The 23,179-nt window shown below is 36.9% G+C and overlaps 1 protein-coding gene across 1 annotated transcript in view; it reads left to right on the forward strand.

Annotated features, from left to right (window-relative positions):
* BMPR2 (bone morphogenetic protein receptor type 2) overlaps positions 1–23,179 on the forward strand; it is a 113,303-nt gene that overhangs the window by 73,222 nt on the left and 16,902 nt on the right. The window contains exons 4-9 of the mRNA XM_080669734.1: positions 6,947–7,057; positions 7,855–7,946; positions 12,913–13,143; positions 13,886–14,000; positions 18,020–18,180; positions 19,416–19,563. Of these exons, the coding sequence (XP_080525860.1) occupies positions 6,947–7,057; positions 7,855–7,946; positions 12,913–13,143; positions 13,886–14,000; positions 18,020–18,180; positions 19,416–19,563 (858 nt within the window). The remainder of the gene's footprint in view (positions 1–6,946; positions 7,058–7,854; positions 7,947–12,912; positions 13,144–13,885; positions 14,001–18,019; positions 18,181–19,415; positions 19,564–23,179) is intronic.

Raw genomic sequence — 23,179 nt, forward strand, 5'->3', positions numbered from 1 at the left:
TTCGATTCCAGCCAAGGGCACATGCTGGGGTTGTGGGCTCAATCCCCAGTAGGGGGCGTGCAGGAGGCAGCCAATCAGTGATTCTCTCTCATCATTGATGTTTCTATCGCTCCCTCTCCCTTCCTCCCTGAAATTAATAAAGAAATATATATATATATATATATATATATATATATACATTTTTAAAAAAACAGATAGTAAGTATATGATTTGAGGGCAGGGGATAACAGAACAACCTGGGAACTATGGAAGAGATGAATTTTAAGGATTCTGATGGTTTCCTCCGCTATCTGAAAGTATAGTGTTCCTATGAAATACTTTGTAAGCCGAAGTGGTGTAAAGCAAAGAAGCAATTACCTTAGGACACATCTTGCTGCTAACAGATGCACAAAATAAATCGAGGGAAAGCACAGATGTTCACAGACATGGTTCAGAGCTATGGCAGTTGATGCTGAGCTGCTGAGTGTAGTTCCCACAGAAGGTGGTTGGCAGTGCCACTCTGCTCAGGTTTGCGCTGCTCTATAACGGCTCACCGCACAACAAACGCTGGATTCCATATTCACTTCCTGCCTTTTTCATAAAAGTGAGAATCCTCTTCAGATTTCTTTTGGTTAATGAAAACAGGTATGAACGTAAATATTTTGTAAAAGTGGAGTGGGATAAAGCAAACGTTCAGTCCCTGTCCAGGAGTGCATCTTTTAACAACTCTGGCTTTCTTGGCTCCTAGCTACTGCCACTGCTGCCCCAAAATTAGAAACAGCAAGAGGATGTGCAATCTTTTCATTTGTCCACTTTAATATTTTTCTCTTACCAACAAAATTGGATACTTTAAAAGTCCTAAAAAGAACAGACAAACTAAATATATTCATTTATGGAATGTTTCTATGATGCGGGATTAGCTTTAGTGATTATTTAATTAGCATTATAAATTTCAGGTTCATTATAAGGAAAAATAATGAACCATTTGTTACATAGAAAAGAAACCCTGAATGAATTTTATCTGCACACAACAGCATGGTTAAGTCTTCAAAGCATTATTAAACAAAAGCAAGGCACAGAAATTCCATTTACATAGAACAGAAACAGGCAAACCTAAGCATACAGAGAATGTAATACTATTAAGAAAAGTGAGAAAATGATTAGCACAAGTCCAAATAGTGGCTATTTCTGGGGAGGAGAAAAGCTGTTATGACCAAGAAGGAGCAGGTAGGTGGGAAGGTGGTTTTGGGGATTTATGGATGTTCTATTTCTTGGCCCAGGTGGTAGCTATGTGAGTGTTTATTTACTTTATAATAATTTACTAAACTGTACATTTGTATTATAAACACTTTTATGTGTATGGCTTACGTTTTATAATTTAAAATGCTTTGAAAGAAGGAACAATATGGGGAAAACTAGAAAAAAGCTAATTATTTTTTTCTACATGTAGACATGCTTTCCTTATCAAAGTGAGCGCAAGTTGTTATCATAATTTAAAGAACATCAAATGGGGGAGGTAGTTATCTGTACAGTGCCAAACATATTTTTTGGTCTAGTCAGCAAATAACTGGAAAATTTAACTTCCATTTTTTATAGTCAAATTATTTCATGGTCATTTTGTGAGAATAATGGTTTTTAGGATGATACTTTTTAAGTATCATTTTTATGTAGACCAGTTAGAAAATTTGACTAGCGATCTCTGAATGATTCAATTCTTTGTCTTGATTCTGTATTCTGAGGATTTTTATGTGATTTAATAACGAATATTGCAGTGATTAGATTTCTATTTTTCTAATGTTAATGGATTTTTTTAAATGTAGCATTGGCTGCAGATTAATCTTTATCTTCTACTTTTTGTTTTTACTAAAAATTCTTAATCTATTTACTTAAATGCTATTTTTACACTTATTTAATGACTTTATTCTGATGAAATATAATTAACTTTGTTAGTTTTAATCCTTTCTTTAATAAAAGAAGCATAATGCTGAAATTCAATCTCTTTTAATCACAAAACACCTATTTTAAAGAAATTAAAATTATAAATCTTACTAAGCTAGAAGTTAATAAGAAAGCTTGGCATTGAATGTCTTTCCTGTTTTCTTTTTAAATTTTTTGTTGTTGTTTAATTCAGACTGTTTCTTTTTCTCTCTCCCTTAGTTTTCCATTTTATAATTCAGCCATAAAATGTCTGGACTTAGTAGATTATGGACTGTTTTTGTTTTTTGTTGTTATTTGTTTCTTACAAACAAAGTCTATTCATAAGGATTGAGGCAAGTTAAATTTAAAAGTTTTAAATAGTATTAAATACCAAGTTGAAAAAAAAGAAATATGCCTCCTCTTAATTTGTTTTTAGGACATTAAACATAAACATTACTATGATCATAATTGTGGTATATTTGCCATTCTAAACATAGTAATGAAAATAAAATTGTTTATTTCTTATAGAAATATTTGTTCAAAACATTGAACTGTGTAATATATCATTATCAGAGAAACAATATTTAGCAATCTGAATTATTTTGCTAAGGAATTCAACTCTAATCACATTGTTTTGATTTTAATGTTTTCCCTCTGCTTTTATGAAAAGTACATTGCTTAAAAAATTAAAAATAAAAACAAGAACAAATTCCTAATTTGCTTTTTCATACAGAGTTGTAAAAGATTTAGGAGCCAAATAACCATCAGTTATTTAAGATTTCTTTTGTTGCTTGCTGCACATGCAACAATGTTGTTCTTTCTTTGACACAGACCCAGACAAAGGCTGAGTGTAGCAAGGAAGCAAACAGTAAGCCTCCAGTAGTGGCCCCTGCCTGGCTCCAGGATTTGTAAACAGAAACATCCCAGGCTCCAATGAGGCAGACAGCAGTTCCCTGTCTGTTCTGCGTTCAGGAAGCGCTTGCTTGTACAATCTGAGCCATTGCACGCAGGCATACATAGCAGTGTTTACATTTGGCTGAGTCTTTAACTGAGAAAGCTAATAGGGAGGAAGGAGAGGGTTTATTAGAGCTAGGGGAACAAAACAATTTCAGATACAGCGTATAAATAGCATATATGCAAAAAAGAAAGAATTTTTAAAAAGAAACAAAAAATAAAAGTTAGGAGTTTTCTGGTTAAAGGCCTCTTTTATTGCACACATGTATGTATATACATTGAAATGTTTTTTCTGGCAGTTTTTCAGGGGTCTCATATTTTTATATCATGTGACATATCCTGTAAAGTTTTCCATTTGAAATATTTAACCACTAGCATGTGTTTGTTTGTTTTTTTAATATGTTTAAATATCTACTTAACACTTTTTCATCCTCCCTGTTTATGAATTAATATTTTCTACTTCAGATTTGAGTTAATGAATATTTTTACGTAAAAGTTATGTTGCATTTTCTTTGTAAATTTGGGAATAAAAGTAAAGAGACTACTGAGGTTTCAAGAAACATTAAAAGAGTTATACAGAATTTTGGGATTAGAAGGACCTTAAAGTCACATAGCATAACCAATTTTTTAAAAATAGTTTAATAGGGGAGCAGGCAGTGGTGGGGAAGAAAAAAATAGTTTAATGTATTTTAATAGCAAAGTTACAGGAACAGCATAGAAGAAAAACATTAAAAACATCTACTTGCATGTAGGAAAACTCAGGAAAGTATAGTGAATGGACAGAATCTATGTTATGATAAAAATGCTACTTAGTTGCTGTCATTAAGAAATTTACTTGTTTTTAAAAATCCAGTTGTTGGCATTCTCTAGAAACATTTATGGGAGTCGGGGGAAGGAGGTGGGGGGCCCGTTCCAGGTGCAACTGGGGGGTCAAAATTTTCTCCTATGCCTCTGCTGTATGCTTTGCGGTTTTGGTCTGCTGTCTGTGCAAAGCAACTCAGAATCTTGTTAGAAAGAGGATAGTTCCACTTTGAGATAGTTCTGTGGTTACACAGTTGACCTTCCATATTCCTAGGTTTTACAACTGTAGATTTAACCAACCATAGATCAAAAACAGTATTTTCTGTCTACTGTCCTTGGAACACTCACTAATTGGATCATGTTATTCTTTCTAGCTACAAATCTATTTTTCCATATGAAGACAGCTATCGTATGCTCTTAAATTTTCTCTTCTTGTATACCAGACACTTCTATTTTTCTCTACCCATCACATTTCAGTGTTCTCATACCTTCATGTCTTCTGGACAAACTCCAGTTTGTGGACATCCATCCTAAAGGGTGTTTTTCTGGGCATGATCTGATTCATGGAAGGAACTAACACATAAAATGCTGTACCGGCTCCTAATAGCCCTGTGATTTAGATATGTGTGCTCCCTTTCTGCAAGTGATTAACTTGGGCTCAGACAGTGAAGAAGTTTTCTAAAGGTCATACAGTAAGTGGAAGAACTGAGTTTTGTTTTTTGTTTCTTAAAGATATTTTATTGATTTCAGAGAGAGAGGGGAAAGGAGAGAGAGATAGAAACATCGATGAGAGAGAATCATTGATAGGCTGCCTCCTGCACACACCTCCAACCTCCCACTTGGGGACTGAGCCTGCAACCTGGGCATGTGCCCTTGATCAGAATGAAACCCAGGACCCCTCAGTCCGAAGGCCAACATTCTATCCACTAAGCCAGTGGTCGGCAAACTGCGGCTCGTGAGCCATGGTTTGCCGCTCTGTTGATTAATGAGTTTGCCGACCACTGGGATAGGGGCTTAATCACAAGGAACAACAACAGCCTGTAATTATTGGAATCGAGAGTCTAGGTCAGTGGTCGGCAAACTCATTAGTCAACAGAGTGGCAAACCATGGCTCGTGAGCCGCATGTGGCTTGCGAGCCACAGTTTGCCGACCACTGCACTAAGCCAAACCAGTGAGGGTGAAGAAGTGAGTTTTAAGTCTAGTTCAGGTTTAACTGCCAGCAAAGCCACTCTCTCTTAATCATTATATTAATATTGGTAAACATAACTACTATTATTGCATAGATAATATATTCTCAACACTATACTAAGTACTCAGATTTCCATCTAAGCTTCATAGAAGATTTGTGAGGTAGAGATTATTATTTTTACAAATGTGAGAATTGAACATCAGAAAAGTCAAATACCAGTAACTTGCTAAAGGCCACTGAGAGAGTGGTGTAGAGTCAAGATTTAAAACCAAATGTGAGCCCAGCCAGAGTGGCTCAGTTGGTTGAGCATCGCCCCATGAGCCGAAGGTCACTGGTTTGATTCCTGATCAGGACATATGCCCAGGTTGTGGGCTCAATCCCCAGTAGGGGGTGCGCAGGAGGCAGCCAATCAATGTTTCTCTCACATTGATGTTTCTGTCTCTCTGTACCTCTCCCTTCCTCTCTTTAAAATAAATAAAAACTTATTAAAAAAGACACCAAATGTGATTCCAAGACTATTCTGTTAAATATACTGTTCTGTCTGTGCTGTTCCATGATGTAGTTAATAATAAAAGCATAATATGCTGGTTAGACTGGATGTCCTTCCGGATGACTTCTGAACGAAGCTGGGGCTTCGAGGGAAGCCCAGGTCCCGGGTGCCTGCTGGTGGCCAGAGGGAAGCTCGCGTCCTGGGTGCCAGAGGGAAGCCAGTGCTGGCAGCCAGGGGAAGGAACGCCTACTCTTGCACAAATTTTGTGCATCAGGCCTCTAGTATTTTAATAATTAGGAATGTAACTAACAGGTATTTCGGTGTTCTAAATGTATATAATCTTCCTATATAATAGAAGGCTAATATGCAAATCGACCGAATGGCAAAACGACCGGTCGCTATGATGCGCACTGACCACCAGAGGACAGACGCTTAATGCAGGAGCTGTCCCATGGTGGTCAGTGCACTCCCACAGGGGGAGCGCTGCTCAACCAGAAGTCAGGCTTATGGCTGGCGAGCACAGTGGCGGTGGTGGGAGCCTCTCGCGTCTCCGTGGCAGCGCTAAGGAAGTCCAACTGCCAGCTTAGGCCCGCTCCTCGACATCCCCTGAGGGTTCCCGGACTGCGAGAGGGTGCTGGCCGGACTGAGGGACCCCCCCTGAGTGCAAGAATTTTGTGAACCAGGCCTCTAGCATAAAATAATCTGTATGATGAAATATATACTTTTCAGTTATTACAAATTGATTAATTTTTTATTTCCTTTGATGCTAAAACATTGCAGATTTGACAGTATAGTGATATAGTCTTCCTGTCACTATTTAACAAAATACTAAAAAACATAACTATATTTTTACATTAAAATTTTTTTAATTACAGTTGACATTGAATATTATATTAGTTTCAGGTGTACAGCATAGTAGTTAGACATTTACATAACTTATGAAGTGATTCCCCAATAAGTCATCTACCTATCTGACACCATCCTTAGCTATTATAATATTATTAACTGTATTTCTTATGCTATATTTTACATCACTGTGGCTGTTTTGTAACTGCCGATTTGTACTTAATTCCTTTACCTTTTTTTTTTGTTGTTAATCCTCACCTGAGGATGTTTTTCCAATGATTTTTAGAGAAAAGGGAGGGGTAGAGACAGAGAGAGGGAAACATCAATTGGTTGCTTTCCACATGCCCTGACCAGGGCCTGGCATCCAGCCTGCAAACAAGGTACGTGCCCCTGACTGGAATCGAACCCGGGTCCCTTCAGTCTGTGGACCCAATGCTCTCTCCACTGAGCCAAACTGGCTAGGGCTCCTTCACCATTTTAATCATCCCTCTCAAACCCCTCTTCCATCTGGCAACCATCATTTTTTTCTCTGTATTTGAGTTTATTTCTGTTTTGTTTGTTTATTTTGTTTTTTAGATTCCGCTTATAAATGAAATAACATGGTATTTGTCTTTGTCTGACTTATTTCCCTTAGCATAATACCCTCTAGGTCCACCCACCTTATTGCAAATGGCAAGATTTCATTCTTTTTTTTATGACCATGTAATATTCCATTGTAAATATGTACATCTTTGATGATAACTATATTTTAAAATTTGTTTTCTTTTAGGTCCACCTCATTCATTTAACCGAGATGAAACAATAATCATTGCTTTAGCATCAGTCTCTGTATTAGCTGTTTTGATAGTTGCCTTATGCTTTGGATACAGGATGCTGACAGGTAAAAATAGAACTTCTTATTCTGTTGTTTATTAAACATGCCATTTAGTTGATATTTATTTTCTCCTTTTTAAAATCTTAATGCTAAAAAACATTCTGTGGTACAGTAGCTCCCATCTTTCTCTCTTAACAATCCTTTTTCCTTTAGTGTTTATGAAAAGTTTTCAAGCATATACAAAATACTTATCACCCAACTTCAACAATTATCACATCTGTACATCACCCATCTATAGCCCCACTCACTATACCTTTCTGTGCCACTGGATTATTTTTAAAAGATCACATGCCATTTATGTATAAATACTTTAGTATTATTGCTGAAATAGAAGGACTTAAGTATATATATATATATATATATATATATATATATATATATATAAAACCACAATACCATTTTCAAATTTTAAAAAGTAACAGTAATTTCTCAGTATTATCAAATGTTCAGTTGTTTCTACTAAACTTGAGGTTCTATGAACTTTTAGGAAATCGGCACTCATTCATTGATTTAAATAACTAATAAAACTACCTTTAATGTCTTGGCAGTATTTTTTAAAGTTTTAAACTAGGTCTGTTACTGGAATCATCTTCCAGAATTCAGATTTCATGTTATTCATCATTCATCTTAATTTATAGATAATTCTTAGTTTAGTAAATAGTTTTACACCCATTGACATTAGGCACAAGCCTTGCTGCCTACCCTTCTGTAGCTCTTCTTTTTAATGGTAATATAATAAAAAGTATAATAAAGTCTTCACTTTAAGAGAAGCACAGAGTAACTACTTCTGCCTATTCCTATAGGGGACCGTAAACAAGGTCTGCACAGTATGAACATGATGGAGGCAGCAGCATCAGAGCCCTCTCTTGACCTAGATAATCTGAAACTGTTGGAGGTAAGATTGTAAGATTGCTCTTAGATTATGGACCATTCTTCTGCTCCCATATCTGAGACAGTGACTTTATTCACTTACTGAATCATTTGTTTATTTATTCAGTAAGTATTTATTGAGTATCAGTGTAGTGCTTAGACTATTCTAGGCACTGAGAATGTAGCTGAACAATACAGAGAACCCTCTTGAGACTTACATTGTAGTGGGAGAGAGTCTATAAACAGATAAACCAGTGTATATTATTTTAAGTAATAGTGCTGTGGAGAAAAAGAAAATGGATAAGAAGGTAAGAAAGTTATGGAAAAGGGGTTATTTAAGGAAGTATATTTAGAAAGGAATTGACCTTTGAGTACAGACTTCAACAGAGTTTGGGAATAAGGATGTGAAATTCTGAGAAGTATGTGCTGGGCAAGGAATCCATATTAGATTCAAGTAAATATTCCTTGTCTGTGAATATATTATATATTTTTATAGGCCCATAGGACTTATTATATAATCCATAGAACTTAATTTTTATTTGGTAATTTCTCAGAAGCTATGTTAAAAGTTAATATTTTTCTTTTAACTTCAGAGAGAAAGGGAGAGGGAGAGAGAGATAGAAATATCAATGATGAGAGAGAATCCTTGATCGGCTGCCTCTTGCACACCCCACACTGGGGATTGAACCTGAAACCCGGGCATGTGCCCTGGCCAGGAATTGAACTGTGACCTCCTGGTTCATAGGTCGGTGCTCAACCACTGAGCTATGCTGGCTGGACTATGTTGAAAGTTTTATCATGATGAATGTTTTATTCTTTATTAGGATAAATAAATAAACTATGATCCCCAAACCAGAGACTGTAATATAATAGATATATAAATCTGATCCTCAAACTACAGAGACTATTAAATAATAGACATGGTAGATTTGATAATATAAAACATTTTAAGAACCTTTCATTTCGGGGGAGAAACCAAGATGGCGGCATAAGTTAACACCTGAACTTGCTGCCTCGCACAACCACTTCAAAACTACAACTAAAAGACAAAGCGGAAATCATCCAGAACCACAGGAAGGCTGGCTGACTAGAAATTCTACAACTAGAAGGGAAGAGAAAAGCACACTGAGACTCAGAGGAGGTGCGGAAGTAAAGTGCAGAGGTACGGGGGCGTGCATGCAGAGAGGGCTGGCAACTGAGGACTCAGGAGGAAGACACAAGCTCATGACTGCTCTGAACTCCAGTTCCAGGCGAGACTCTGGGGACCCAGACTCATAAGGGGGGAAACTGGACTGTCTGGCATCGGGCCGGAACACGAGGGTGGCTTTTTCTCAGAGGTGCTTACAGCGATTACCGCGGGACACTGAGATCCGGGGGCCTCTTAGGGCAGGGCTAAAGGTCAGCCATTGCTGTTTGCTCTGCCCTGTTGATTGCCTGAGACCTCGTCCCACCCAATTTACAACTCCACCCCAGCTGTATGCAGAGGCTTTTGCATATGAATGGCCTGGCCCCTTGCAATCTAAAAGTACCTAACAAACTGCAGCTGTGTCAGAGAGCCTCAGAACTTCCAAGGCTCCACAGCAGCTTGCATTGCTTCACAGCTGGGCCTCATCTGGGCACCTCCAAACCCCAAACAAAGAAGAGGAATCTGCAGATCTCTCCATAGCTCATGCAGAGCTAAATTTGCACCTCCTTGCAGATCTCTCCATAGCCTCAGGCAGAGCTAAATATGCACCTCCTTGGAGATCCAAGAGCCAGTGTACCCAGTGGTCAGAGGGACCATCCAGATTGCAACTCCTCAGATCCATAAGGGACACACTCAGGGGGCAGACTCAGTGAGCACCAAAGCCCCACTGAAGCAAGTCCTGCCCCATAAGGGTGTCTCCAGCACAGAAGTTTTCCCATCATAGACACAACTGATCCTCATAGCCAATTGGTCTGGAGGTTAATTCCTCCCAGTGTACCAACAGCAATCAAAGCTTAACTACAACAAGACGGTGCACACAGCCCACAAAGGGGTGCACCAGGAGTGTGCACCTCAGGTAATTGGGGAAGCTGAGCCACTGGGCCCTATACGACACCTAGCACACAAAAAAATAAAAGCCACTCTTATCAACACAGGGAAGTAGCCAAAATGCGGAGACAAAGAAACAGGTCACAAATGACAGAAATGGAGGACAGCAAATGACTGGATATAGAGTTCAAAACCACGGTAATAAGGTTTTTCAAGATATTTCTAGAAACTGCCGATAAATTTAGTGAGTCCCTCGAGGATATGAAAAAGGACCAACTAGAAATTAAACATACACTGACTGAAATAAAGAAGAATATACAGAGATCCAACAGCAGACTAGAGGATCGCAAGAATCAAGTCAAAGATTTGAGATACAAAGAAGCAAAAAACACCCAACCAGAAAAGCAAAAAGCAAAAAGAATCCAAAAATATGAAGATAGTGTAAGAAGCCTCTGGGACAACTTCAAGCGTACCAACATCTGAATTATGGGGGTGCCAGAAGAAGAGAGAGAGCAAGATATTGGAAACCTATTTGAAGAAATAATGACAGAAAACTTCCCCCACCTAGTGAAAGAAATAGACTTACAAGTCCAGGAAGCGCAGAGAACCCCAAACAAAAGGAATCCAAAGAGGACCACACCAAAACACATCATAATTAAAATGCCAAGAGCAAAAGACAAAGAGAGAATATTAAAAGCAGCAAGAGAAAAACAGTTACCTACAAGGAAGCACCCATACGACTGTCAGCTGATTTCTCAACAGAAACTATGCAGACGGGAGTGGTAAGAAATATTCAAAGTGATGAATAGCAAAAACCTACAACCAAGATTACTCTACCCAGCAAAGCTATCATTCAGAATTGAAGGGCAGATAAAGAGCTTCCAGATAAGAACAAGCTAAAGAAGTTCATCACTGCTGAAACCGGTTTGGCTCAGTGGTAGAGCTTCGGCCTGCGGACTGAAAGGTCCCAGGTTCAATTCCGGTCAAGGGCATGTACCTTGGTTGCGGGCATGTCCCCAGTAGGGGGTGTGCAGTAGGCAGCTGATCGATGTTTCTCTCTCATCGATGTTTCTAACTCTCTATCCCTCTCCCTTCCTCTCTGTAAAAAATCAATAAAATATATTAAAAAAAAAAAAAAAAGTTCATCACTGCCAAACCAGTATTATATGAAATGCTGAAAGGTATTCTGTAAGAAGAGGAAGAAGAAGAAAAAGGTAAAGATAAAAATTATGAACAACAGCCAAAACCGGTTTGGCTCAGTGGACAGAGCGTTGGCCTGCGGACTGAAAGGTCCCAGGTTCGATTCCGGTCAAGGGCATGTAACTTGGTTGTGGGCACATCCCCAGTAGGAGGTGTGCAGGAGGCAGCTGATCGATGTTTCTCTCTCATCGATGTTTCTGACTATCTATCCCTCTTCCTTCCTCTCTGTAAAAAAATCAATAAAATATATTTTTAAAAAAATTATGAACAACAAATACATATCTATCAACAAGTGATTCTAAAAATCAAGTGAATAAGAAATCTGATGAACAGAATAAACTGGTGAATGTAATAGAATCAGGGGCATAGAAAGGGAGTGGACTGACAATTCTCGGGGGAAGGGGGTGAGGGGGGTTTGGGAAGAGACTGGACAAAAATCTTACACCTATGGATGAGAGGACAGTGGTGGGGGGAAGGGCAGAGGGTGGGGTGGGATCCGGGTGGAGGGGAGCTATGGGGGGAAAAAAGAGGAACAACTGTAATAATCTGAACAATAAAGATTTATTAAGAAAATAAAAAAAAGAACCTTTCATTTGGGAGAAAAATATAACAAACAAAGTTAAAAGCCAGATACAAAAAACGTATTTCAACATAGAAACAAAGAATTGATACAGAGCTAGTATAAATCAATATGAAGAAATAATTTAAAAATGGACAAAAGAAATGAACTACCAATTCACAAAAGAAATAAGTGTGGCTAATAAATGTATTATAATTAGATGTCCAATTTACTACATTGAAAAAAAAATACTTATTTAAACCATAGGATTTTATCCTGGACTGAGTAAAAGAAACACTCCCAAACATTGCTGATTTAACCAGATATTGATAAACCTTTCTAAGAACAGTCTATTTGTTTGTTAAATTTTAACTTAGAAACAGTGAGTGAAATATAACAAATACCCTTAAAGTGATGGTAGTAAATCCCTAACCTTTTTCAATAAAAAAGTGAGAGAAATCCCCAGAAGCCAAAAAATGAAGAGAACAGGTTGCATTTTGCTGGTTGTTTGTGTATTAAGTAACTTTTAATTTTATATCGTGGATATTGTGAATATGAATATGGTACAGACCCTATGTTTAGATTCTTCTGAAGTGTGTTTACTGTCAAGTGTTTGTTTTAGTAGGCAGTTATCTTGGTTGGACACACTGCAAACTCTTCTCAGATGGAAGCTCAAATCTCAGATCAGTTACTTTGTCTTTAGCAGGAATTTGTCCCATGCATTCACTCCATTTCCCCCTCTCTGATTCTCCTTTCTGAAATTCTCCCCTCACTCTTCAGCAGCCGTGATTACTCCAAATTCTGTCCTCTGGTTCCTGGGGTCAGAAAGATTATGGATTTTCTATTCTGTTTTTAGCTCCAATGCACAGCCTACTCTCAGGCTAAGAGCTGTAAAAGCGGGTAACGTGCCATTCCTTTCTTATAAGTGTTGACTCCCCTCACTATCTAGCTCCTTTTCTTCATTCTCCAGCACTTTTAGTTTCTTTTTAAATTTTTTTTCAGAGTTTATTGTTGCTGTCTTTGGGAAGGCTGGGTCTAGTAGTTGCTTCCTGAGCCATATAAAATGTGGACTTGATTAGTTCCTTGACAATGGCATAATTTAACCTTTAAGCAATAGAGAGCTGTGGCACACTTATGGATTTACACTTTATTTAGTAAGTTTGATTGTTCTGTTGTGATTTGAATTAATACCTTGCTTGCTTCAAAACAAATTTGCAGCTGATTGGCCGGGGTCGATATGGAGCAGTATATAAAGGTTCCTTAGATGAGCGTCCAGTTGCTGTAAAAATGTTTTCCTTCACAAACCGTCAAAATTTTATCAACGAGAAGAACATTTACAGAGTGCCTTTGATGGAACATGACAACATTGCTCGTTTTATAGTTGGAGATGAGAGAGTCACTGCAGATGGACGCATGGAGTATTTGCTTGTGATGGAGTACTATCCCAATGTAAGTTCTTCATTCAAATAAACTGAGATTTATATGAGCAGTCAATCAGATATTCAGTAGAACATTCCTAGTTTGCAAACTGGTTACTAAGGGTCTGCAATGAGATAAGGATCTCACACAGAATGTGAATTAACTGTCACTAGTTAGCTGTATAGTCACTAGTTAACTGTTTAGTACCCCCTCATCTCCCCATCCCTTCCCTCCCCCGACCCTCTCACCCCTCCACAAGACTTTCTTGATGAAGGAAGCAGTGCTTTGATTGACATTCATGCTGGTGCAAGCTCCTTATCCCAGGCTGGTTGGTAATAAAGAGCCTGTGGATGAGCACTTTGAGTAGCACTGGCACATACATATTTACAAAAATCTCCGATTTTCTATTTGTAAAACATAACAATATAATTTGTATTTGTACTGATAAGAGGTATAGTGTAAAGAAAGACTCGAAAAGACTCATTTTCTATCTTAATTTGAAATCAAAGAAGTATTTAAAATGAAATAACTTCATAATTTTAAATATTGGAAAAATCAGTATTGATAATGTTTAAATTCTTTTCTTTCTTTCTCTCTACCCAAGGAAATGTCTTACTCCTTCAAGATTCTGAAATGCCATAATTTATTAGATATCCATGGAATCCTAACCTATCCAAATCCTTTATAAGACTTCTAACTTATCTTCTAATCAAGTAAATTAATTGCAGTTTTTTTTTTCTCTTTTTTAAATTTTATTTTGTCTTCTAAATAGGGATCTCTATGCAAGTATCTTAGTCTCCATACAAGTGATTGGGTAAGCTCTTGCCGTCTGGCTCATTCTGTGACTAGAGGACTGGCTTATCTTCATACAGAATTACCACGAGGAGGTAAGACAATGAATAGAAGATGAATGATACTCATGTGGAGTCAAAATTAAAGGGAAATTTTATTCATATCTTCAAAGTGAAAGTATATTTTATATATAGCAGATTTATTAGCCAGCCATTTGAAAGATCTGACGTGAGAACTGTATTTTAAATCTAATAGGAAGAATGAGAGAAAGAATTTCAAGACTCTAGAGGGGTCATGGATACCATTGAGAATTTGATTAAAGCTCTGAACACTGTCCCTGCAAAGATACCCGTATAGGCATACTTTAAAAAATGTTCTTTAATACATTTGCTGCCCAGCCGGCGTGGCTCAGTGGTTGACCACAGACCTGTGAACCAGGAGGTCATAGTTTGATTCCCGGTCAGGGCACGTGCTCGGGTTGTGGGCTCAATCCCCAGTGTGGAGCATGTAGGAGGCAGCTGATCAATGATTCTCTCTCATCATTGATGTTTTGTCTGTCTTTCCCTCTCCTTTCCTCTCTGAAATCAATAAAAAAATATTTTAAAATAAAAAAAATACATTTGCTTTCTGACTTTGTTTCAAAATACACCTCATATCATAGGCACCTCTAAATTAGCTTTGCTGCGAAAATCTTTGTGCTTTCTCAAGCTTTCATCCCTTATAGCATTTTCCTGTCATAATACAGCCTAGAACATTGTTTTTTCAGTTTCTCTGACCTCTGTAGTGAAGAGAATTCTTAATGTATCAATTTCTTAGATCTTTGTTCCATTGTATAATAGCATGGGTCGGCTTTTCTAGCTGCTGCTTCATATATAAATAATTTCTCCTGAATAATTTAGCAGTTCATTTATCTTGACATCTTGCTTTTCCTGAATACGGAATTGACCAGTGTTATTACCTGTGTCAGCAACTTGATGCACTCACTCACTTTAGTGCTTTAGCACGTTAGCCATTTGGACTGTGTTTCCTTACTCTTAAATATTGTTAAGAGTTAAAAATAAATATAGCTCCTTTAATAAGCTGGCTTAGCACAGAACTTGAAATATCTTCCTCACCCCCTTGTCAAGGCTTGCCTAATTCAGCAAGGTTTCACGTCAAACATGGGCTGAAAAGGATTGCCATCAAGTAAGAGTTTTATTTAAGTGCATATCTTAGTCTTAAACATTACTTAATATTTTCACTAGTTAACCTTTTTTTAAGAATGAATATAGATGTATATGCTATTGCAAGAAAGTATGGTAGCTGTGTGAACTTACGATTTTACCTATTATTTTAAAAATAGTCCAACTATACTATATTATTTCAAAACATTTATTTTTATATATATATATTTTATTGATTTCAGAGAGGGAGAGAGATAGAGAGATAGAAACATCAATGATGAGAATCATTGATTGGCTTCCTCCTGCACGTCCCCCACTGGGAGGGATTGAGCCCGCAACCCAGGCATGTGCCCTTGGCCAGAATCGAACCTGGGACCCATTAGTCTGCAGGCCGACACTCTATCCACTGAGCCAAACTGGCTAGGGCGACTATTTCAAAACATTTAAAAGGTAATTTCAAATGCCCCCTCCCCCACCCCAAGAACTCTGTTCTTCCCAGTATTTTCAAATATAACTTTGCTGTTTAGAAATTTTGTAATGAAGAATAATACTATTGTTATTCATTCAGCTGTTTTTTGCTTCAGAATAAGTTGTTGAACCTATTTATTTGTAATTGGTTCTCCCTATGAATTTTTTTCTAGTAATAATATCAAACATAACATCATAAAAAAATCTAAGAATGAACATATATAGATCACTCAAACCTAACCAGAAAATTACTATTAAAATTACTATTACTATTATTTATGTATATCCTTCCATGTCCTTTGTGTGCTTGTTCTCTGTCTATATGTCTGTCTGACTTTGTATAAATATCCACAGAAACACTATTTTTCATTCAGGTTTTTAAAAAAATCATAATTAATATTATGTCCCTGCTTTCCTTTGCGATATTTGTCTGGTGCAGTGCTACCGTCCAGGGAAAAATCATTGTATGTTCTGTTCCTTTCTGTGTAACACTCCCCCCACCCCAAATAAAAAAGATTAAAATGAATACTGAGAGTATCTTTAAAGGCAAAAAAAAAAAGGATGAAAAGGACAGTCTATAGTTTACCCTTTGCATTGGTGATGAATGCTGTCTTGTTTCATATTTTCTCTTCTCTTCTTTCCCCTGTTTCCTCCTTTGTTCGTCTCTCTTGTTTTCTTTAAAAAAATTTTTTTAATACTAACAAAGTATTACCCAATTTCCCCCTCTGGCTGTCTCACTGAGTCATTGCACATTCTCCCTATTCTTAATCTGATTTAATGTGTAAGATCTTTTAGTTTATGTGTTGATTTGGTATTATTAGTATATAAACATTTTCCAATGTCTATAAATTTTCTTACATAAATAATAAGCTTGAGATTATACACATAGACTTACGTTGTTTTTATTCAGAATAAGAAATGAAGCTCTTTTGGGGGTTGAGTTGAGCCGTATTAGTAGAAGCTTTGGAAGGTGGGTCCAGGCAGTGAGAAGGGGAGAAAATGAGAAAGAAAACAACTTTCTGATAAACTTTGTAACTACCATTTTTTCTTCCAATTGTGCTGTTGCTTAATATATATATCAGTATCCTCTGTAGTTTCATTGTTGATGAAAGTTCAATCTAGTACTTGTTAATGAGAGTAATAAATATAAATACTAAGTCTATTTGGTTCTCAATATAAACATTCAGTAAACATCATTGACTTTGTTTGGATCACTGTATTCTTTGGATACCTAGTGAGTTATTTTAAATTTAAAAAATTGTGCTATAGAATGTTTTTCATTTCAAGAGCTGTGGTCATATATATATATATATATATATATATATATATATACACACACACACACACACACATACATACACACACACACACACACACACACACACACACACAAAGTTTTCTTACAGAGAAGGAAAAAAAATATGTGGTGTTTCTGATGAGGGGCTTAGGTTAGATATATTCTTTCAGTCCGCAAACATTTTCTCTGTGTCAGGCCTTTTGAAATAAGGAAAAACATGTTCTTTCTGCCATGGAACATATAGTATAGTGATAAACAATGAATAAGCATAACAGTGCTTTGTTTCTCTGTAAAATCAGAAAACAGGTTTTCATAACTTGCTGAGAAATAGCAGCTTCACCACTTGTTCTCCCAGTCTGTTGTAAAACTGCTTCTAGTTTGATTTGAAGAACTGAGGTAGACTTAGAGACATGGCTAAACCTCAGGGCAGAACTGGGATATTCTATCACAGGTTTGGTCTGTTAAGCCATACGAGAAAAGTGTGAGGTACATATACAAATTTTGGAGGCATGTCAGTTTTTTATTGTTTTAGATGTGTTGACCTTTTTTTGTTGTTGTTTTACCAAATATCCCTTTTTCTATTGCCTCCTTTTGCTACCCTACAATAGCAATTTTCAATCAGTGTACCGTAAGAATTTTTAAAACATGCAATACCTTACTATTTAGTCAAGGACACTGACCTCTTTTTCCTTAGATTGTCAAATAAAAAAAAATAATAGCCAACACAATAGCCATCCAGTGCGCATGAATAAAAATTATACTCCAAATTTTTTGGAGTCAGATTGGCAAAAATATATATTTTTTGGGTATGCCACAGAATTTTAGTAATCAGTATATGTGTGCATAAGATGAAAAAGGTTAAAAATCACTGCCCTAAAATGAAGAGAAAAAAAACAAGTATGTGTTAAAATTAGAAGCAACAGCATGTTGGCTATTACTTACAGTTGAAGTTTAAAACTTAATTACACATACAACAGGAGTTATGTTGTAAAATATAACTGAAAATAGCAATGATTTTGAGTTAAAATTTTGATTTCTTACATTCTTTTTTGTTATTAGAAAATTAACAGGTAGAAAAAAAAACACTACCTTTTATAGTTATGTTGTAGTCCCTGTTACTTCATACTCATTTTATGTCCAATAGTGCTATTTAAGCATTAATGAATATTTGAAATTATCCAAACAGATCATTATAAACCTGCAATTTCCCATCGAGATTTAAACAGCAGAAATGTCCTGGTGAAAAATGATGGAACTTGTGTTATTAGTGACTTTGGGTTGTCCATGAGGCTGACTGGAAATAGACTGGTACGCCCAGGAGAAGAAGATAATGCAGCCATAAGTGAGGTGCGTGTATACAAGAACAATCATACGAGCATACTTTGAAAACATTATGAATTGCATTTAAGAATTCACTACCTTGATAACTACTTGTGATAATTATCCTTATACTAGGGGCCCAGTGCATGAATTTGTGCACCTGAAAAGGAACTGTGGGCCGCGAGGCTGCGGTAGGCACAGGTGTGGGTCTTGGCCCATCCTCTGTGCCCCTGCCCGGCCCCTCCTGCTGTGGCCCCTGTTCCCCTCTCTGCCGGCAGCCCTGCTTCTGCCGCTGCTGCTCCCACGTGCTGATGTTGCCGGCCCCGCTCGCACCCAATGAAGGCATGGAGCGATTGGGGCCGGCACCAGCAGCAGGTGCAAGTGCCAGGCGGGACCATGGCACACGGGAGCAAAGAATTTTCAGTAACCACTAGAGGCTCACCCTGATGGTAGTGACCAGTGCCCCACCTTGGTCTGGTGCCCCTGCTCACCTGCTCCACCATAGCTGACGCCCATCATGTTCTGCGCACGTCCCCTGGTGGTCAGCACACGTCATAGCAACCGGTTGTTCGGTTGTTCTAGTTGTTCTGCCGTTCGGTCTATTTGCATATTAGCCTTTCATTATATAGGATTCCACCAATTATAGCATTTTAGAAATTACAAAATTAAGAAATACCAAAGACACTGCATAGAGTTCATCAATTTATTATGGAAGTCATAATAATAAATTATTATGACTTTATCTGCCATTCAAATTCATTTTTTATAAGCAGTAGGAAGAAGTTTGTAGGAACTGATTTTTGAAGTAGGAGTAAAATTATCAAGGTGAGACAGGACCTAGTCACCTTCTGATAAATCACTGTTACAGTGTGGAGCATATCCTTCTGTGGCCTTTTTCTCTGCATTTACATATACAGGTCTGTACATACATTTATATTTTTTGTGACTTTAAAAACATTAAGTGGTATACATATTGTTTTGCATTTTTCTTACTGTGTCTTAAAGGTGTTTTTTTTTTTAATGTTGATATGCAATGGAAGATCTAGCTCATTTTTATTGATTCTGTTCAATAGGATGTATTGACCACAGTTTAATTATTCAAGGGCATTTTGTAGATTAAAAAATCAGGTATGAACAGTTTCAGTAACATAGTTAGGGTACAATAACTTATTAACGTCTTGTTGATATGAAATTGATGTATAATTTCTGTCTAATGTATGCCCTTCATTCTCATTCCGAAAAATGTTGCTCTAATTTTTCAGGTTGGTACAATCAGATATATGGCACCAGAAGTTCTAGAAGGAGCTGTGAACCTGAGGGACTGTGAATCAGCTTTGAAACAAGTAGACATGTATGCTCTTGGACTAATCTATTGGGAGATATTTATGAGATGTACAGACCTCTTCCCTGGTAAGAGATCTATCAAAAATTGATATATGAATTTTGTGCAAAGCAGTTATATCTGCTTTTTCTACCTATATTAAAAAAAGTCAACTTTATGTTTTTACTTTCTCTTTAATATTTTTATTGTTGATGGTATTACAGATTTTTACTTTCATTTAAACCTTTAGTTTAGTGCCATCTAGTGTTCAGAAACATTATTAGCCAGAAGGAAAAACATGTTAAAAGGACTCCATGTTTGCATTGAGTGCAATTTAATTAATTGCTCACAATAGCTTTATCTAACCATATTTAGTTTGGTCTCTGATTGCCTTAGCAGTCAAAATTTCCTTATGCACCCTCAGAGCATTTGATAAGCTAGGTACACTTACATTGTGTCCTAAATTGACTCAATAAGGAATTAGAAGCAATGAATTAACCACTGAAACACTTTTTCCTTTCTATCTTTCTTTTCTTTTATTCTCTCTTCTTGTCTTCCTACTTTCCTTCATCCTTTCAATGAAAGAACATTAATCTAATGTGAATGCTATGCTTTGTTTGAAGCATACTTGAAATAACCAGATGAGTTTATGTTTTCTCCTTTTGTTAGTATTTTTTACATCACTGTCATAATTGTCATATAGAATCTTAACTACATGGGGTACAAAATGATTTGATATAAATGGTCTCTATTTTATAGGAATAACACTATTAAAAATATAGAAAAAGGGAAAACAGAAAATTGAATCACCATTGGACAAATTTATGAAATGGAACTATTTCATAAAAACAGATTAATAGTAGGGTTGAAATTTTTGGTTTAAAAACAGTAAGCATTTAACAATAGTTTATAATTCTAAAATATGATGAAATTAATTATTTAGATTAACCAGAGGTCTGTCATTTATTATTTGGAAGTATATTTTTTAGTTAATTGGAAGTACAGAGTACTCAGTTGAGGTGTTTTTCTGCAAATTGCAGGAACTGTAGTAGAATCATAGTATTATTGGAACTTTGGAACTTTTTATTTCTAGTATTGAAACTTATGCCACAGAGTTTTAAAAATATACTAACCCAGAATTATTTTATAGAAGTATGTCTGACTAAATGACTCTTATAGTATCAGCATTAGTACACTGCCGTAAGCAACATTTTTAAGTAACTACTGCATTCAAAGAATAATTATTGCTTTTCATCTGATAAATAATAAAGAACAATATTAGATATTTATAAAGGGGAAAGGCAAAATCTTGGAAGAATTATAATAGAACTAGAAGGAGTTTTAAAAAGGAAAAAGAGATAGGATATTACTGTTTAATAATACAGAGTTTCAGTTTGGAAAGATAAAAAAAAAACACTGGAGATTGATGGTGGTGATGGTTGCACAACATCATGAATATTCTTAGTGCCATAGAACTGTACACTTGAAAATGGTTAAAATGGTCAACTTTATGTTATATATATATTTAACCACATTAAAAAAATAAAGGAAAAAGAACAGAGTTGCATTAAGATACCTTATAATCTTGGATATAGAAATGAGGAAGAAGATGCATATGTGAGAGAAAAGGTAGAAGGAATCTGGTTTTAATTAACTATTAGAAGAAAGTTTAAGGAATTGAGAAATATTCAGAGATCTGAGAAATAGTGAGGATGGCAGCCAGAAACTTAGGAAAAATCCTGGCTTATGCTGGAAAGATGAGTAAATTATGGAGGCTTTTGGATAAAGTATTGAAGACAACTTAAGAAAAATTTTAAAAGCATTTAAAAGAAGAGGCTATTGACAGAACTAAGGTTAAAATGATTATTTAGGAATTGCATGCACGGACCTGATCATTGGGAACTTACGAGTGGATATATTCCCCTAAGAGAACATATAAAGAGAGGAAAAATTGTTGAATAAAGACTGAATATTGCCTGGTTGGCATGGCTCAGTGGTGGACCTATTAACCCATTCAGGGTATATGCCTGGGTTGTGGGCTCGATCCCCAGTGTGGGGCGTGCAGGAGGCTAATGATTCTCTCTTATCATTGATCTATCTATTTCTCTCTCTCTCTCTCTCTCTCTCTCTCTCTCCCCCCCCCCCTTCCTCTCTGAAATAAACAAAAATATATATATTTTAAAAAGACTGAATATTGCCTCCTCCCCCAAAATAGGTTAGTTATGAAGACAAATGGTCAGGAGAAGTGAGAAAACTGAGAAATCATAGTATCTGGGAAGTCAGTGTTAGAAAGTGTTAAGAACCAAGATTGATAGCAATAGATGTAATCGAAAGGTCAAAAGGAAATAGAACTGACAAATAATCTTTGAATTTGAATAACAGGAGGTCACTGGTATTCTCAGAGGAGTTTCTGTGGAATAGAGAAGAGGAATATTACAGAGTATAGGAGGGAAACATATTAAAGCACAGATAGAGGATACAGGGCACTCAGATTTTAACAATGAAGTGGGGTGGAAGTTGAAAAAGAACCCCATAAATATATTAATAAGCCTAAAGAATAGCATATAATAATAAAATTCTTGTAAAACATTTTTTTAAAATTTACTGATTTTTGAGAGAGAAGAACGGAGTGGGGAGAAAACAGAGAAATATATGTACCCTGATTGGGGATCAAACCCTCAACCTTAGAGTATTAGAATGATGCTCTAACCAGCTGAGATACCTGGCCGGGGCTTGTAAAACATTTTTTAAACTAATATGATATATCTCCAAATGCAGTACATTTTTTTAAAATATATTTTTATTGGTTTCAGAGAGGAAGGGAGAGGGAGAAAGAGAGATAGAAACATCAATGATGAGAGAATCATCGATCAGCAGCCTCCTGCAGGCCCCCCATTGGGGATGGAGCCCAAAACCTGGGCATGTGCCCTTGACCAGAATTGAACCCAGGACCCCTAAGTCTGCAGGCTGATGCTCTATCCACTGAGCCAAACCAGCTAGGGCACTACACGTTTTATTAATAAACTAGAAGCCCGATGCACGAAGATTCGTGCTAGAATGGGCTTTCCTTTCCCTGGCTGTTGGCACCACCTTTCCACTCCGGCCCAGCCCCTTTCCACTCAGGCCCCGGAGCTGCCTCTTTCGGCTCCGGGAGCCACCTCTTCCTGCTCCAGCCCTGCCTTCCCACGCTGCCCAGAGGCCCTAAAGAGACCGGGGGTGGGGCAGAATGCCTGCATCATCGCCATAGCAACGACGCAAGCATTCTGCCCCCATCACTCGATGCCTGTGTATGCAAATTAACAGCCATCTTTGTTGGGTTAATTTGTATATCACTCCTGATTGGCTGGTGGTGTAGCGGAGGTATGGTCCATTTACATGTTTGTCTATTATTAGGTAAGATGGACACACTATGTAATCTGACTGCAAAATACAGGTGGAGGAGGGTGGGGGGGATAAATGGTGAAGGATGGACTTGGAGGGTTGAGCACGGAATACAGTGTACAGATGATGTATTGTAGAATAGTGCACCTGAAACCTGTATAATTTTGTTAACCAGTGTCACTCCAGTAAATTCAATAAAAGGGAAAAATATTAGCAAAATGAATGAATAAGGTATTTCTATTACAAAGGAAGAATGAAATGCTGTCAAGTTTATATACAGGAGGGAGAAAGAAGAAAAAAAGAAGCCAAGAAAAAGAACGAAAT

The sequence above is a fragment of the Plecotus auritus genome, assembly GCF_963455305.1.
Source record: "Plecotus auritus genome assembly, chromosome: 5".
NCBI classification, from domain to species: Eukaryota; Metazoa; Chordata; class Mammalia; order Chiroptera; family Vespertilionidae; genus Plecotus; species Plecotus auritus.